Raw genomic sequence first — 18,279 nt, 5'->3', positions numbered from 1 at the left:
GAATTACAGATTACATTAAGGATGAGGTTGTAGAATTGGAAGGATCCTTTGAGATCATCTTGTCTAATCTCTATATTTTACTGGGTAGGAAACTGAGGCCCGGAGAGATTAAGGAACTTGCTAAAGGTTAGTATGTAGCAGAGCCAGAATATGAAGCCTGGTTGTCTTACTCCAAATTCAATGCTCTTTCCACAATACCATTAGAGGAAAGAAGGGAGGGAAGGAGGGAAGAAGGAAAGAAGGAAGAAGGGAAGGAAGGAAGAAAGGAAGGAAGGAAAGGAGAAAGGATAGAAGGAAGAAAATATTTATTAAATGCCTACTATGTGCTAAGTACTTGACACGTATTATATTATTGGATTTTCCAAACAGTAACTATTACTATCCCTATTATAAATTGAGGAAACTGAGGCAGACAGAGGATTAGTGAGCAGACTATGAAGTGTTTGAGGCCGGATTTGAACTGAGGTCTGTCTGACTCCAGGCTTAGCACTTTGACCATTGTATCACCTAACTGCTTTATTATTATTATTATTATTATTATTTCCATGAGTTACAGGAAACAATGCTATTGTCCTAGTGATATAAAATAAATTTGAATTGTGGAATATCACAGTCTCAGCGGGATCAAAATTCCAATTGGTCTAAACAACAATGGAAATATATATGGTGAATGTCAATAGGTCAAGCATGTTACCAATGGTAACTTTCACATCAGAAGCAGTAAAAAAGATGTCATCAAAGGTATGTCTGATCAGCTGGTTCAGTCAGGTAGCAAGAGTGAGATATGACAGCCTGACTGCCTGGATCACAGGGTCAGGGATTATAGCCGAAAGGGACCTCAGAGACCACCTACTCCAACCTCCTCATTTCACAGATGAGGAAACTCAAAGAGACATTAAGTTACTCTCCCAAGGTCACATAGATAGTAAACATCAAAGGCAGGATATGAACTCAGGTGTTTTGAGCTTCTTTCACCGTGCCACACTGCCTCATATTTTGCACTATTGGTAACCACAACATTTTAAAATAACAAGAAGAAGATGGCGCAGTGGATAGAGCACTGGTCCTGAAGTCAGGAGGACCTGAATTCAAATCCGGCCTCAGACCAAACACTTGACACTTACTAGCTGTGTGACCCTGGGCAAGTCACTTAACCCCCCAAAATAAATAAATAAGTAAATAATAAATAAAATAAAATAACTTAAAAAAATGAAATAAAATAACAAGAAGAAAGCCTCTAATGTGTTGGGAAATACTCTCTGGGTAATTTATGGCACTGGATGAGAAGGTGGGGAGGGAATGAAGATTGTCTTGAGATCACAGATCCATCCAAGTACAGAAAGAAAGATTGTTAGTGATTATTATCAGGGGAAGGTCACCAAGTCCAAAGGATCACCTGTCAGCAATTTGTAGTTCTTGTCCATCTTTCATCCATTGTACAGTGATGTCAGGTTCAGAAATTTCACATTCAAACATGGCTCTTTTCTTCTCAAGAACCTTAATATCCTTAATATGTTTCCTAAATTCAATATGACGAGCTGGGAAAACACCATGGAAATATGATTAAGCATTTTGCATAGTACCTTTGAAAGATGTGATGATGCTTCTCAAATATCCCAGTTGTAAAAGATTACCTTCCACGTAAAGGGTAGCTGTTGAGGTGGCTTTTCCAGCAACAAAAGTGTATTCAGCAGCATCCCCGAAGTGAACGTTCCTAATGTTCAGTGAGTGCGTGAGCTTCTTGGTTCTCATTTGGCACCTGTCGGTTGATTTGATCTCGACGCCATTCTTTAACCATTTGTAAGTAATGCCTTCGTAGTTCACAGTTACTTCAAAGGTAATAGTGTCCTTTTCTTCAGCATTGATATCTTTCAACATGGATGTGATCAAGATTGCTAAAAAAGGGGAGAAAATCAAATAGTTTTTTGTCAGTAGGTTGTTGGTTATTTCAGGAGAAGAATGAAAGGAAATCTTAGGGGAAACACAATATGATTGTCTTTCAGCTTAACTAAATTCAAAGAACTTTACAGTGAGATTTTAGAATATCTGTGTAGTGTTTGACAAACATGGGGTTCAATAAAAAAGTGTCAAAATGATAAAAGCTACCATGTTTGGTATGAGATGCAAAAGAGTAGGTGCTCAGTAAAGGCTTGCTGATGGATCAATTGGAGAGCAAATAGGAAGAGAATAGTAGAAAGTGAAATCTAAGACTTTTGAGTGCAGGGACTGTTTTTATCTTTGATTTTGTCTCTGCAAAGCCTATTAAAGTGTAGAACAATGTTCTTACTTAACTTGGGGTTGTGAGGTTGAATTTTTTTTCTTCTTTTAATATTTTAACAAGTGTTTCTGTGTAATCCTATGTATTTTTATTTTGTGTATTTAAAAATGTTTTTTTCTGAAAAGGGGTCCACAAGTTTCATCATTCCAAAGGGGCTATAACACAAAAAAGTTTAGAATCCTTGGTGTAGGTTCATAATAAATGCTTATTGAATTGAACTGAGTTGAATTGAATTGATTGACCTGAAAGCCTTTGAGGTGAAGACTTGTTTTTATTCTTTCTGTCCTGGAAATTTGAGCTATGTGAAAATGATGGGACCTCAGACAATAGTAAGCCAAATAGGCCCACACTCAGTAAATTCCCGAGCAACTGTAGAGAACAATGTCAAGGAACTGAGGGGACACTGAACACCCAAAGCTTTCTGATCTCCATTCACTTTCCCCTTGACTTACGTGTCACTTTCAGAGTGGCACTGACTTGATCATTTCCACAGACAAAAGTATATTCAGCAGAATCCTCAGTGCTCGTGTTCATGATGATCAGCTGGTGAAGCTTTCCTTGCACAACTATCTTAAACTTTTCACTCATTTCAATCTCCACACCATTCTTCAGCCACGTGGAAGGGACATTGAAATGGGACACCTCACACTCAAAAGAGGCTGTCTTGGTTTCAGGCACCTGGATGCTTTTCATGGTCTTTGTAATGTGTAAAGCTAAGAAAAGACAGAGAATGACCCAATTATTGAAAATAAAAACTGGATCAAAACAAAGTATAGCTAAGAGCTCTCCAGAGGAAACAGGCCTCATCAAGGAAACAAAACACTTACTCTCCACAAAGAGTTTAGCCTTGCACTCAAGTTGTCCAACCACAGCTGTGTATTCTCCAGCATCCGAGGGGGCAATATTCTGCAGCATCAGCTTGTGAACCTTTCGCTCAGAGACAAGCCTGTGTTTGTCACTTGGCTTGATCTCCACATTCTTATGGAACCATTTGACAGGCACAGTGTCGTGGGAAACACTCACTTCAAAGGCAACAGTGGCATTTTCCAAGGCGGTCACATCCTTTGGCTTTTTGATAATCTTGACGGCTAAGAAGCAAAGTTTAAAACAAGTCAGTGGTGGGTTTGGCTTAATGAGAAGCAATCTACAAACTGGTTTGTAAAGTGTCTCCATGCTGACTTACTTTCCACGTGAAGTCTGGCACTGGCTCCCAGCCTCCCAAGCTTAAAGCCATAAACAGACTCATCGACAATAGCACAGTTTTTAATTCTTAGTGTGTAAATGTTTCCCTTCACTGAGATTTCATATTTGTCATTTGTCTGCAGCACAACGCCATTTTTAATCCACTGAACTCCTTTCACATCAGGGTGGGTCAGTTCAACAGTAAAAACGGCATCTTGTGTTTCTGTCACAGTCAAGTTCTTTAGTGTCTTCTTTATTTTGACAGCTGAAAGACAAAGGGATGATTGGTTTGGAAAATGAAACTGATCTACCTCCTCATACAAACGGCTTGAACTAAAATATTTGGCAATCTGTTCTACTGTGGGACCATATTGATAAAAACAGTGACTGTCAAACATTTTGCGATTGCGCAATACCTGTCTTTCAAAAGGCCCTTGGAAATTATTATGGAATCTTTGAGTTCCTTGGACCATATTAAGCCTTGAAGACCATAAGCATGTAATATTTTGCTATGTATGTAGAAAATAAACTTTGTGGTCTGCACCAATATCAAGGACTGTTTGAGGAGGAGGTGGCATAAATAGGAGAAGGACTTATGAGATCACACTGATTTAATTGACACAAAAAGAACTAGTAAGTGGGGCATCAAGATCATGCCACATATATGTTGTTCCATCTTCCTGTTTCCATGTTTCCCATATGGCATTTAAACTGTTATACAGGGAGAAGGAAAACCTCTACAATGATTTTGCAATGATTGTTTGCAATGATTTTAGGTATGCTAGGTATATGATTATTATATTTAAAGTAGACATACCCCCAAATAGAATGTAATTAAGTATAAACTAATATTCACTTAAACATTTATTAAATGCTTACTGTATCCAGAGAACTATGATTGGATCTGGGCAGAAGGAGGAAACACAAAGTTTGGATAAGACATAGGACCTGCCTTCATAGAGCTTACCAGTGGGGAAGGCACTACATGGATAACCATAATGCATGTTATTAAATGATAAGTATATTTGAGTGCTACAAAACAAAGTTCTGTGGAAAGTCCAAGTGGGAAGGTTGTTACCAACTGGGGGTATGAGGAAAACCATGAATGGAAGGGGAAACGGATATAAAGGTATGAATCAAAATAACAAAAGTACTGACCTTCAACTTTGAGTTTGGCAGATGTCTTGGAGGTGGCCACTTTGTAAGTGTATTCTGCAATATCATCTAATTTGGTGGCCACAATAATAAGTCTTCTTTTATGATGCTTAGCTTCACTTTTGATGTTGTTACTCATTGCTAAAGGTTTGCCATCTTTGAGCCATTCACCTTCTGAATCTGGGTTGGCGACTTCACATTCAAACACAGCTTCCTGGGATTCAGCTACAGTTTGATCAGTGAGTGGCTTGGAAATAGCACCTCCTATGGAATGATGGAAGTACAATTATAAGTCTCTCTTTTATTTTTTAATTTGTATTAATTAACTTTTTACTTTTAATCAATTAATTTGAATCTAATAACATTTAATTTGCATTACATTTGATAAAATTAAATTTGTATTAATTAAATTACATTTGTACCTTTAATTAATTAATTTTACTTTAATAAATATTTTGAGGGCCTACTCTATAAACTAGTAGGCACTGAATGAATAAAAATGAAGAGTATGATCTGTGCCTTCCAACAACCTATTATGTCACAGAGGAGATAAGACACGTACACAAAATTTAATACCAGGTTAGATAACACTAGATAATACTAGGTAAGTACCAAATAAGATACAAAGAATGTACTATACAGAGAGAAGGAAAATGATTCCTGGCTAAAAGCATTAGAGAAGACTTAATGGGAGAGATGACACTGGAGCTGGGTCTTGAATGATGGTTGAAATATTAAAGATGCTACTTGGGGAATGAGATGGAGGAAAGGGTATTTTAGAGAGTTGGACAAATATGAACAAAGGTGGAAAAATACGAGAAATGTTGAAGTGTTTTAATATTTTAAAGCATATCTTAAAAATAAATTATTATTATCTTTTGTTTTCACATCACCTACATTTCTCAGTGTTTCCTTATAACATCCCAGGAACCATCTCTTATATCAAAGAACAAGAAGGGAAAAAAGAGTGCAGCAAAAAAAACTGATTAAAAAAACTGATGTATTAAAATGTAAGAAATATGCAGTGGTCTATACCCATAGTCCCCCAGCTCTGCAAAGATGCAGGGGGAGGTAGGGCTGGCTTTAAAAAAAAGTAAAGCTAAGATTTTCTAAGGAATGAGAGATTCATCTGAGTTTATCATCCTTTATTTCCTCCCCATATAATAGAAAAATTAACAGACAGATGGATTGTTTGCTTTAATCATATATGCATATATATTGTATTTTAAAATAAAAATAAAGATATAAAAGGAATAAAAGAAAGGAAGAGAAAGTGGAAAGAAATATTTATATCAGAAATAAAATGATACTGTTCTAGGAAGCTGAGGTGAAAGATTATTTTTTATGTTAAAGTTAAGCTCCCTCTTCCCACAAAACATAGTTTGTTAAATTTGCTAACCTGCTACTGTAAGTTTTCCAGATGTCATATTTTCTCCTGCATAAAATGTATATTGTCCTTCATCATCTTTCATCATATTTAGGACTGTCAACTTATATATTTTTCCATGAGCTTCAATTTTGTATTTAGAGCTAGGTTTGATCTCCTTATCTTTAAAATTCCATAAGACATCAATTCCAGCATGAGAGAGCTCCACCTCGAAGACCACATTTTGGGTCTCTGTGCAGGTCAGGTCACGAAGACCTTTGATGATTTTAATTTCTGGAGATGATAAGTGAAATTTGCTTAGTTAATACTAAAACAAGAAAGTAGATTTTAAGATGAATCATTTAGATGAAAGAGCTCTTACTTTCTACAGTGAGATTGCAACTGGTTTCAACTCTGCCAACCATCAACTTGTAAGGTCCTTCATCAGAAGCATGAGTTCGATTAAGCACCAGCCGCTGCTTAGTTCCTTTGATGATTGCTTGGACACGGTCATCAGGTTTGATTTGTTCATCATTTAGATACCATTTAACAGAAGAAACATCAGGAACAGAGACTTTGCATTCCAGGACGGCCTTTGTGCCCTCAATAACATTGACATCTTTTAGAGGTGTTATTATATCCACACCTGTAAAACCACAACAGAAGTAAATAAACAGCAAGAAAGGATTCTTACAAAAACAAAACAAAACAAAACATAACACATTTTGTCAGAGTTCCTCAAATCATATGACCATGGGAAATAGAAATAGAGACTATGCTTACTGTAAACAGAGACTCGTCCACTAGTTGAAAGTCCTAGAGCAGGGATGGTGAAGGAATAATGACCAGCATCTTCCTTGGTCATGTCCTCGATGAGTAACATGTGTGATTGTTTATCTATCACAATGTGGATCTGATCGTTGGGCTCTACCTCCTGTCCATCTTTCATCCAGACACCTTCCACATTTTCCAAAGAAACCTTAACTTCGAGCTGAACAATGTCACCTTCGCAGACTTTTTGATCACTGAGTCCTTGGAGGATAGCTATGGGGCGGGCTGTGGAATGCATCAAGGGCAAAAAGAAAATTATAATCATTGATTCAAAATAAATGCCACCGTGTCAGTTTGGAGTTGATGTGGGAAGACTTACGTTTCATCTTTAGATGGCAGCTGGTCTTTTTCCCATCTACCACAAAGCTATATTCACCCTGGTCTTCCTTGGTTACATCCTTGACAGTGAGATTTTGACGACCACGGCGAGATGTAATGGTGTATTTTCCATTGGATTTGAGTTCAACATCACGATGATACCATTTGCCTTCCACATTTTCAGGGGAAATGATGCATTCTAGCTCCCCTGAAAAAGACTCTGGCACTTCGATATCCTGAAGTTCTTTCACAAACTCAACAACTGCACCTGAAGTATAAGAAAGAGAAGTGACTTCAGGCCTAGAATGTTGCTGGGCAAACAGTGAGTCAGTGTGGCATGGGAGAGAGAGTATTAGACTGACTGAGAGAACTAGCTTTTACTCCTGAATCTGTTACTGCCTAGCTGGGTGACCTTTTATGAGTTACTTAATCCCTTTTCTCCTCAGTTTCACTATCAATAAAATGAGATAACTAATTGATCTTGAGAGGTCTTCCAGTTTGCATATTCGGTTGTACTTATTGATTGAAGCATTTAAATTTTGAGAAAAAAATCCCCAAATCATCAAATTAGTTTTCAAACCATGAAGTTGAATAGAGTTTACTTCTTTCCTTTTCCAGCTTGCTTGTGAAACACTTCCAGATATATTTAGAAATACAAATATAGCCTGGAGATTTGGGCTTTAGGTTTATTATACCCAATTCAGAAATAAGTGCCTTAAAAAAAAAGGAAATTTACAAGAGTTACACGAAAAAAGTTAGGGAAGAAGACAAATCCTTTCTTCCCTACCTTCAACAAGAAGCTTAGCTGTTGTTTTTATGTTTTCATCTTCTGCAAGTACACAGCTATAGTCCTCAGCATCAGACATGTCAATTGTCAGTACAGAAAGGAAATGGACCTTTCTGTCAGAGTGCATTCTATATTTATCTCCAGAATGAACCTCCACACCATCCTTAAACCATTTCACTTTGACAAATGGCTCTGAAGTTTCACATTCAAAGGTTGCCATGGTGTCTTTTTCCTTAGCAACAACATCTTGCAGTTCCTGTGTGAAAGTGACCAACTGTTTGGCTAAAAAAGAAAAGAAATTGGGAAAGTTACATAAAAATGTATAATTTGTGTAAAAAGGAAAGAAAAGTACTGATACATATGGTGGAGTCACAACAGAAAATAACTCTGAGTTACCTTGGACAAGCAAGAAAGCATGGCTTGAGGTTTCCCCAGCTATGTTGATGGCTTTCACCATGATGCTGGCTGAGTCCTCAGCTGTCACATCTCTTATTACCAATTCACAAACATTATCTTCGGGCCAGTACCAGTAGATCCGGTCAGATCGCTCAATCTTGACTCCATTTTTATACCATTCACATTCAGGGTCTGGTTTCCCCACCACTCTCACCCGGAAGTGGGCATCGGTTCCATGGCCCACTGTTTGACTTTGAATTCGTTCTAAGATTTTGGGAGCCTCCATGCTTGGACTGAGTTCAATCCTTTCTGGTTTAAAGGTTGGGATTGTGATTTTACCTTCCTCCATGAGGGCTTTCTTCTCTTCCTCAGTTAACTCTTTGGTCCAGTGGAGAAGCTCGTCCTTGGTCTTCTTTAGCAGCTCCTCATAGGACTCATCTTTCTTCCGAGATTTGAGCTCCACGGCTGTTATGGCCTCATAGTATCCCTCCTCTGTTCTGCGTTTGAATTTACTGCGTAACTCTTCCGACTCTTCAGACACTTTCTCGTGGGTAATTCGTTCTGCCCTTTTCAGTTTTACCACTTCTTTGGTTTCTTTGGCATCAACAGGTCTATCTACCTTCTGTACCTCAAACTGAAGTTTTCCAGGCTCATGATATTGAATTTCAGGTTTGTGTTCAGGGGCTCGACGAAGGACGGACCGGAAGTCTTCCCTTTGTTCAATCTCTAGTTTTACTTTATGTTCAGTCACCCCTTCAGGGTTTTCAGCAGTGACCTTCACTTCTCCTGTGTCATAGGACTTGCAGTCTACTATGTCAAGGTAATGGATGCCATCATAACGCACTCTAAACCTTTTGCTTTTGCGGATGAGCTGTCCATTGAGGTACCAGTTCACCTTGGGCTGGGGATAGCCTGTAACACGGCAACGAAACCGAGCAGTTTCTCCTTCAAGTACTCTGACTGGCTCTGGAAACAAAACGATGTCAGGTTTTTGCTTCTCTTTTTGATCAGTTGTTACTCCAGTAAGTGCACCCTCATGGGCCATCCTCTCTAGTTCCTCAATTCTCTGCAACCCCTTCCTCCCTTCGGGTAATTGAGATTCTTCAACAAGACTTTTCTCATCTTTAACAATAAGGGTGGCTGATGTATGATCAGTTCCATATTTATTACTGGCTCTGCAAGTGATAACACCACTGTCCCTGGAGTAGGCGACTCCATAGTCAAGGCTGCAATATCCGAATTCATTGATCATGCGAAGCCTGTTGGCTGCTTCTAGTGGCTTGCCATCATGGAGCCATTCCACCACCATGGTTGGATCACCAATTGGTGTGAGTCTGCATTCAAAGTGAGCGGGTCCAAAACGCTTGAGCCTTAAAGAGGTGAGTTTTTTCTTAAAGAAAGGTTTCTGTTGTTTCTCCTTGTCATAGAGGTCTCCCTCTTCCCATTGTTCTTGACCATATCGCAAATGGAGAGGCTCCAGTTCTGGTGCTGCAATCTCTTTGGCGCGGTATGTTCCACGTGGAATAATTAGTTTTCTTTCCGGTTCAGGTTCTGCAAAGTCAACTTCAACATTGACTTTACACCTTGTGGTGTCTCGGCCAGCCTTGTTGATAGCTGTTGCAGTATACCATGCAGAATCGTGGCTGACAGCAGAATCAATTTTTAGGAAAGCTTCTCCCTTGGTTCCTTCAATTCTATAATACATGTAAAAATGCATTAGCACAAATGGAATGGTTATTGAAATCGTCTAATGGTTTTAAAAAAAACTCTCCCACAAACTTACTTGATTTTTGGATATTTATGAGGTACAATAATGTCACTGTTTTTCAACCAAACAATGTCAGGATTTGGATTGCCAGTAGCCCTGACTTTCATCTCGAGTCTAGAACCTTCCTTTACATTGACGTTTTTCAGTTTTTCCACAAACATCGGTTTCACCTGGTGTTCCACAGCTAGAATAAAAAGATCACAGTACAGAGTGAGTAACATTGAAATACTCTTTGTAACCCTCACCCTGATTCTGTGGCTCTCTTCTCCGTCTTCATGAACAATACCTTCAACAGTTAAAGTCATCGAGATGGATGATTTCCCTGCTCTGTTCTGGGCAACTACTGTCCACTCTCCTGAATCCTCAGGTGTGGCAGGAACAATGATTAGTGACTGTGTGCCATCTTCTTTAATTACTACTTTATGAGTATAATCATTGACAATCTGCTGGCCTATAAAAATGAAAGGAAAATATATGTTCAGGGATGCTTCAATTGTCAAGCCATAAAAAAATTATTTTTTAGGTTGTTATTCACTGAGTGAAATATCATTATTACATACCATTATGAAACCAGAAAGTCTCTGGCATAGGTCTGCCAACAACTTTTAAGTCAAATCTGGCAGTCTGTCCTTCTAAACATTTGAATGAGGTGGGTTTTAATACAAAGACGGGCTTATAAAGTCTTTCCAGTTGTGACTCATCTGTTTCATCCAGACGACGTCCTGGAGAAATGCGTGCAGGTGACATGCGGGCAGGAGACATTCGGGCAGGAGATATTCGGACAGGAGACATACGGGCAGGAGACATATAAGCGGGAGACATTCGTGCAGGAGAACGGCTTAAGGAACGGGGAGAGACCGATCTGGAAAATATAAGATAGTAGATCACTTTAAAAGGCCCAACAGGAAATGACCCAATGTATTTTTTTCTCTTCTTCATTTATTAGGTCTATATTTCAGTTATCAAAAAAGTAAAAATTCTTATTAAATTTGAACCAAATTAGAGACAATGTAAAGCAACTATAAAGCACTTTAAGCTTTGCAAAACACTTTTCACATATTATTTCATTCAATCCTCACAACATCCCTGTGAAGTAGGTGCTGTTATTATCCCCATTTTACAGATGAAGAACCTGAGACTGGGAGAGGTTGAGAGACTTACACTCAACTAGTCATACAGCTAACAAGTAATTGAGGCAGGATTTGAACTCAGGTCTTCTTTACTTTAAGTGCATCACTATACTCACTACAGTACCTAATCATGTGTATAAAATGCACCTTCTAGAATATATCCAGGAACAGTGTGCCACCTTAGTGAAAAACAGAGTGATGATTACAACATGGGGCCTGGAAGTAAAAACTCCTGGTTTCTATTTATGCTTTTGTTAATGTTTATCTCTTAGAGCAATTAACTTTGCTAACTTTACTTTATTTTCATTTCATTAGTTATAAGATTCACCAGTGGCATCATGGAAAAGTACCTTAAGATCCAATCATTGGATCAGATATACATAAAATACTCCTAAGCCTTACCGAATTCTGCTCATTGCATCTGGTGTTGGCATATAAGATGGAGCTCCAAATGGTGCAGATGGTTCCACGTAAAGTTTGCCTGAGCAAATTGCATTCCCTTTGATATTGCTGGCAAATGCTGTATAGATTCCTTCATCTTCTGGAAGAACAACAGGTAAGCGCAGACTAGCCCTGCCATCCTGAAGAAAGTCCATTTGGTATCGTTCACCATGTTTGATGCGCTTACCGTCTTTGTACCATGCAATCTGTAAAGAAAAACATCCATGAAGAGACTCCATTGAAAACTGTTGTATTGCAACCAAGTCATACTGCATCTTTATACTACACATATATACAGTGGGCTCTATTCTTTTTACGTTACCTTGGGTAATGGATATCCAGACATCTTGCAATGGAAAGTAGCGCTCATTCCCTCAACTACTCTGTAATTCTTTATTCTTAAGTCAAATCCTGCTTCAATAGTTTCAGACTCAGCAATGTCAATGGACATCTTTTCTTCACCATCTTCTTCAAGAAGTTCTTCTAATGTAGTCTTTATAATTCTGTATTCAATTTCTTTAATAAGTCTCTCTTCAAAGGAAGAAATATGGAATTCCTGTGCAGAAATAAGTGACAGTTGTATTTTAATAGAAAGATTTCCAAAGCATAATTTTCTATATTCTATAACCCAAGACTTCCAAGAATGATTTTATTTTCTCATATGTTTCCCCTTAAATAGGAATATCTATTCTGCTTCATTTAGAAAGGAACAGCTATCCTTGAGAAATGTAATAAAATTAAGGAATTCTGTTGCAAGTGAATCTGGAAATGTCTTGTTTCATCATCATATGCCCTAAAATCCCTTTCCATTCTCAGTTCCATTTAAGATTGAAAAATATCACAACCAGAAGAAAAATAATAGGAGCAAAATATGAAATAGAGGTGAGTATCATTCTCCTTACCTGGTCCTCTACAAAAGATCTGACTAGAACCGTATCTTTAGCCATTTTCTTCCTAATCAAGGCTTGTTCTTTTTCATATTCTTTTTCATACTCAGGGTAGGGGGAGCCAGGTGCCATCTCCCCAACTTTGGGCTCTTGAACAAATGGAGTCATTTGTGTCTGGTAAAGCATTTCATGCTGTGACTTCATCAACAACTCATAATCAGCTAGAAGGTAATGACATGAGTTAAACACTTCCTTATCAGACAATAAGCATGCTATGACTAATTAAGGGAAGAGTTTGGCCAGTATAGACACCCTCATTTAGGTAAATTCAATATATTAAAATCCATATTTCCTAGAAAATTAGACTCAATTCAGTTCAACAAGTATTTCTTAAGTATTTACTTTGTGCAAGGCACCGGGCCCTGGAAAAAAAAAATGAAACAGTCCCTGCTGTCAAAGAGCTTATATACCCTAGAGGAAGACAACATGAAAGAAGCAAATAAAAAGTACGACATAACTTCTGTGTTGGGGGTAGAACACTAACTGGGGATTTCAGGAAAGGCCTCACATAGCAGGAAGCACCTGATTTGAGTCTTAAATAGAGCTAGGGTTGAGGAGGGATGGTACTTCAGGCATGGGAGACATCCTACTCAAAAGCACAGAGGTGGAAGGGAAGGAAGGAAGGAAAGAAGAAAGGAAGGTAGGTAAGAAGGAATGAAAAATAGGGAGGGAGGAAGGAAGAACAGAGAGAAGGAAGAAGAGGGAGGAAGAAAGGAAGGTAGAGAGGGAAGAAGAATGGAGGGAAGGAGGGAAAGAAAGAGGAAAGGGAGGAAGGAAAGGAGCGAGGAAGAAAGGAAAGAGGAAAGAAAGGAAAGAAAGAAAGAAGGAAGGAGAAAGGGAAGGCGAGAAGGAAAAAAGAGGGAAGGAATAAAATAAGAAAGAAGGAAGGAGAAAGGGAAGGAGAGAAGGAAGAAAAGAGGGGAGGAATGAAATAAGAAAGGAAGGAAGGAGAAAGGGAAGGAGAAAAGGAAGAAAAGAAAGGAGGAATAAAATAAGAAAGGGAGGAATAAAATAAGAAAGGAAGGAAGGAAGGAAAGAAAGAAGGAAAGAGGGAAGGAGAAAGGGAAGGAGAGAAGGAAGAAAAGAGGGGAGGAATGAAATAAGAAAGGAAGGAAGGAAGGAAAGAATGAAGGAAAGAGGGAAGGAGAAAGGGAAGGATAGAAGAAAAGAGGGAAGGAATAAAATAAGAAAGGAAGGAAGGGGGGAAGCAACAAGAGAGGGAGGAAGAAAAAGAACATTTATTAAGTGCCTACTACAGGCACTATGCTAAGCACTTTACAAGTATAACCTCATTTGATTCTCACAACAACCCTGGGAAGTAAATGCTATTATCATTCCCATTTAAAAGTTAAGGAAACTGAGGCAGACAGAAGTTAGGTGACTTGCCCAGATTACACAGTTCCTAAGTGTGTGAGGGGTGACCCCAGGACCAGCACCCTATCTGATGTGCCTCCTCACAGTACATGCAATATCAAGTGTGGGAATGAGCAAGGAGGACAATTTGACAGGAATAGAGTCCTCGGGAGGGAAAACCATGAAGTGTCTAGAATTATTGGCTGGGGACAAATCATGATGGACTATATTTAAATGGCAAAGAAAGAAATTTGTATTTTAGTCCAGAGGCAATGAAGTACCACTGAAGCTCCTTGATCCTGGCCGTAGTATGGTCAGACCTATGATTTAGGAAGCTCAATTTGCCTGCTGTATGGACGATGGATCGAAGAGTGGAGAACTGGAGGCAAGGATACCAAACAGGAGGTTATTGCAATAATCTAGGAAAGAGGCAAGGAGAGCCTGACCTGGTATCATGGTATAAGGAAGCTCCAGCCCACTGACCCTGGAGTCAGAAAACTTAGGTTCAAATCCTGCCTCTGATGGTTACTATTAGGACCTTGAACAAGTCATTTCAATCTCCTTGGATTTTAAGTTCCTCAAATGTAAGAAGTCAAGAGCTGACCTTGGAGATCCCTTCTAGCTTTAGTGTTTGGATACGTTCACACTAAAGTAGAGAACGTGGAAGTGGAGAGGAGGATGGTCCCCAAGACAAGGACGGAGGATTGACAAGATTTTGTAACTTGATGAATATAAAGCATGAGGGAAAGTGAAGAGTTAAGAATGATTCACAGATGAATATTTGAGATATACAAAGAGTTTACTTTAGAAAAAAAGATCACTATGAGTTAAAATATACATTGAAATATGAAATTACATTTACACTAAACTTTTCCAAAACATGTCTCTGTGTTAAATAAGGTAAAATAGTATGATGATCAAAGATATATTTAGCTGAATTAGGGGGGAAAGAGCAAGTTTGTCTACTTTGACATATTATTTAAGAATCCATTACCTTCTTTATTTAATAAAACTTTATTCAGAGTCCTTATCTGACATTCTGTATGGGAGGGGAAATATATAAGGAGGTAGCAAAATCGACGCTCTTAAGTTTTCTCCATATTCTGCACATATTTATGGGATGTGTCTTTGCAGAGCTCTGAACAGTTTCCCTATTGGCACTGTTGTAATTGATGTATGGATATTCAGGATGGAAAAAAACGTGTTCCAGCGCCCTAGCCATTGACCTCATCTAGCCAATAGTTTGGATATCATAACAATAAATCAAATCCTTTCTTACTGATGAGAGCTCTAAGCCTGAACAAGTACATGACTAGTAACAATTTTGCAGAAGAGGAATGTTATCGTCCAATATCCTTTCAATACCCTCAGCCTACAGAGGAATGGTGTTAGTAGTAATGACACCTTTTTTCTTCCTGGAGAGTTTCCAGTGTTGTCTCATAAATTACCTCATTTATTTTCTCAATATCCTAGTCCTTCTTGCTCTTTCCTACTTTCATCACTTACCTTTTTCCCTCCCATGTCCCTCTTTATTCTTCTCCACTCTTTACTTTCCTCATTGTTATTCCCTTTCTGATCAAAATTGCCTGTTCTTCCATCACTCTGGCTGCTTCATTCTTATAGAACCCATTCTTTCTGACCAACAACTCTTGATATCTCCATGTTTTTTCTGTCCATCATCCTGACTCTGGCTCCAAATATAGCCCTATCAAGCTTGGACCTTATGGTCAAATAATCAAATAATTCCCCCACAGAATTCTAGAATCCCTTGCCCATTTTGTCATTCCTTTCCTAGGGCATTTGAGAATATTTCTCTAATTAGGGATACTTGGACCAAAGGTAGAAGTACTTTCCTCAGGTTGTTTCTATATTTCTGTATTCCATAATTACATCTATTTCAATATCATACAATCTAAGAATTGGGAAGGACCTTAGGAGAGCTCAAGTCCAATCACAGGAGTCACGCAATCTCTCTCCTTGAAAAACTACGGTAACAGGGAATTCACTTGAGCTATCCATTTCATTTTTAGATAGCTCTAATTGTTAGGAAGCAATTCTATTACTTATTAACTAATATGCCAACATTCTGTATGGATCCATTCATCAAAGGAAACAATGGCATCTCTAACCTTTTTGGCTGCCACAAATATTGTACTATTGGGCAGCAGGAGGAGTCAAATCTATGTGCCAGCTAGAATACACTTATCTGCATATTCCTACCACTAGACTACAAGCTCCACGAGGGCAGGAACTGCATCTTCTCTAAACTACATATCTTACCCTGGAATTTTGCACAGTGCTTTCTGCACAGTAGGCACTTTTAATGACTATTTGTTGATGTTATGAGTAAGTGGCAGAACATGGACCAACAGCCAGGTCCCCCGACTCTCACGCCAACATCCTTCCAACAAGTGGGCACAACTTATATTTACCTACATGTTACTCTGTATGCCATATATGTACATCCCAGAAACAACACAAATGAACATTTACCTTCTTCTAATAAGGAAGCTGATGCGGAAGTTTCCCCATGCTTATTACGAATAACAACAGTGTATTCACCAGCATCATCAGCAAAAGTCATGGAAATCACCAGCCTGCATTCACCAGTTTGCTTGCTGTAACTTACTTTGTACCTTTAATGGTAAATTTTGAAAGAAAATAAATAATTATAATTCTATATGAAAGGGCATCGTTTTGTTGTTGTTCAGTCATTTCAGTTGTGCTTAATTCTTTGTAACCCCATTTGAGGTTTTCTTGGCAAAGGCACTGGAGTGCTTTGCCATTTTCTTCTCCAGCTCATTTGAAACTGAGGCAAATAGCATTAAATGACTTGTCCAGGGTCACAAAGCTAGCAAGTGTCTTAGGCTGCATTTGAACTCAGGTCTTCCTGACTCCAGACCCAGCACTCTATCCGCTGAGCCACCTACCTGCCTCAAATGCATTGCACTTATTCCTGAAAAGATGGCACATAAACTGGAAAAAAGTAGCATTTCTATAGCAGAGGTATAAAATAAAGATGTTTAAGCTTTATAATTGTGGAATATAGTCTAGTTGAACACAGAGGAAAAACAAATGGATGGTAGCAATTAAGAGCAAATGAGAAGAAATTTCCATTTTAAAAGAATATTTTTTAACATATCTTTCCTAAAAACAGAACAAAACAAAATAGAACCAAGAATGTAGGACATTTTCATGGCTAGGCCACCAGTTGATGATGTCATGTTCTAAGCACAATACATTTTCCTTCATCTCATAAGATTCTGTATAGGGATTTAAGCCAAAGCTAAGGGAAAATCTTTCTTGTATCCACGTTTGGCATATCTTTAAAAAAATTTTCCCCATAAGACTTTGTGCAAAAGTATAAAAACACTTCAGGACAAATACAACATGACAGATCACCTAGAGGGAACACTAAATGAACAAGCACTAATCCCAGGACTCTAGTGGATAAATAGATTCTGTATTTTTTTTCCTGCATGCATCATTTACATATCATAAAAACAACCCAGAGAACAATAATTTAGTCATCTAAGTACCTGTATCCAGTGGTGAGAGGAACACCTGCTTTTTTCCAGTACACATGGGGTTTTGGGTTGCCGCCAATCACGCACTCAAAAACAACGCTCCCACCTTCAACTAATTTCTGTACTATTGGTTTTCTTATAAAGAAAGGAGCAGCAGGTTCTCCAGGCCCAGCTTGTTCCTCTGGGATGCTAGTCTCCACCATTACCACATCTTTTGACTCCACAAAGCTGAAAAGACAGGTCCTACCAGGTTAATGTCCTCATTACCCATCATGTGGGGTTAAATTCATGCATGAGCTGCTGCCTATGAGTTTCTAAACTTTTTTGGCCTCAGTACCCCTTAGCATTCAGTAAATCTTCCCATACCCCCTCTTAAACATGAAAGGAAATAAATTTTATAATTTACCAGGCTCAGAGCTTTCAGTGAGCCTTCCTATACTTGCTACTCAATATGAAAGGAAATAAATTCTAGATTTTATCACGCATATGTGCATAAGGAAGAAAACCAATTGAATAATTTTCAATAAGATGAGACAATTGTTTCTGAAATATTTCCAGAACCCCCTTGGTAGACTTCTCCTGCCCCTCAGGGAGACACAAAACCCTGCTTTAGTTTTGTTAATGAATTTTATTAATGAAAAGACTTTTACCGTTTTGCTTCTGTGGTTAATTTTTCAGTAACAGCAGTTGTTTCTCTGCTTTCAAACTCTTCTGAAACTGTAAGAAACACAGAAATTCAACATTGAAAGTGAGAAAATTTGTTGAATTCATTGATGTCATCTGTCTTGCTCTGGTCCAGT

The 18,279-nt window shown here is 38.4% G+C and overlaps 1 protein-coding gene across 1 annotated transcript in view; it reads right to left on the bottom strand.

Moving 5' to 3' along the window:
• Positions 1-18,279, bottom strand: part of TTN (titin) — a 325,691-nt gene that overhangs the window by 272,127 nt on the left and 35,285 nt on the right. The window contains exons 18-38 of the mRNA XM_027865699.1: positions 18,130-18,196; positions 17,492-17,707; positions 16,446-16,588; positions 12,555-12,760; positions 11,975-12,208; positions 11,614-11,858; positions 10,642-10,943; positions 10,368-10,532; positions 10,097-10,265; positions 8,314-10,007; positions 7,918-8,199; positions 7,132-7,398; positions 6,765-7,037; positions 6,364-6,627; positions 6,015-6,275; positions 4,619-4,879; positions 3,462-3,725; positions 3,106-3,366; positions 2,731-2,991; positions 1,635-1,895; positions 1,397-1,538 (exon numbers count right to left, since the gene is read on the bottom strand). Of these exons, the coding sequence (XP_027721500.1) occupies positions 1,397-1,538; positions 1,635-1,895; positions 2,731-2,991; positions 3,106-3,366; positions 3,462-3,725; positions 4,619-4,879; positions 6,015-6,275; positions 6,364-6,627; positions 6,765-7,037; positions 7,132-7,398; positions 7,918-8,199; positions 8,314-10,007; positions 10,097-10,265; positions 10,368-10,532; positions 10,642-10,943; positions 11,614-11,858; positions 11,975-12,208; positions 12,555-12,760; positions 16,446-16,588; positions 17,492-17,707; positions 18,130-18,196 (6,238 nt within the window). The remainder of the gene's footprint in view (positions 1-1,396; positions 1,539-1,634; positions 1,896-2,730; positions 2,992-3,105; positions 3,367-3,461; positions 3,726-4,618; positions 4,880-6,014; positions 6,276-6,363; positions 6,628-6,764; positions 7,038-7,131; positions 7,399-7,917; positions 8,200-8,313; positions 10,008-10,096; positions 10,266-10,367; positions 10,533-10,641; positions 10,944-11,613; positions 11,859-11,974; positions 12,209-12,554; positions 12,761-16,445; positions 16,589-17,491; positions 17,708-18,129; positions 18,197-18,279) is intronic.

This window comes from Vombatus ursinus, unplaced genomic scaffold (assembly GCF_900497805.2).
Source record: "Vombatus ursinus unplaced genomic scaffold, bare-nosed wombat genome assembly UNPS02014779.1, whole genome shotgun sequence".
NCBI lineage: Eukaryota > Metazoa > Chordata > Mammalia > Diprotodontia > Vombatidae > Vombatus > Vombatus ursinus.
This window is presented reverse-complemented; position numbering and strand designations above follow the sequence as displayed.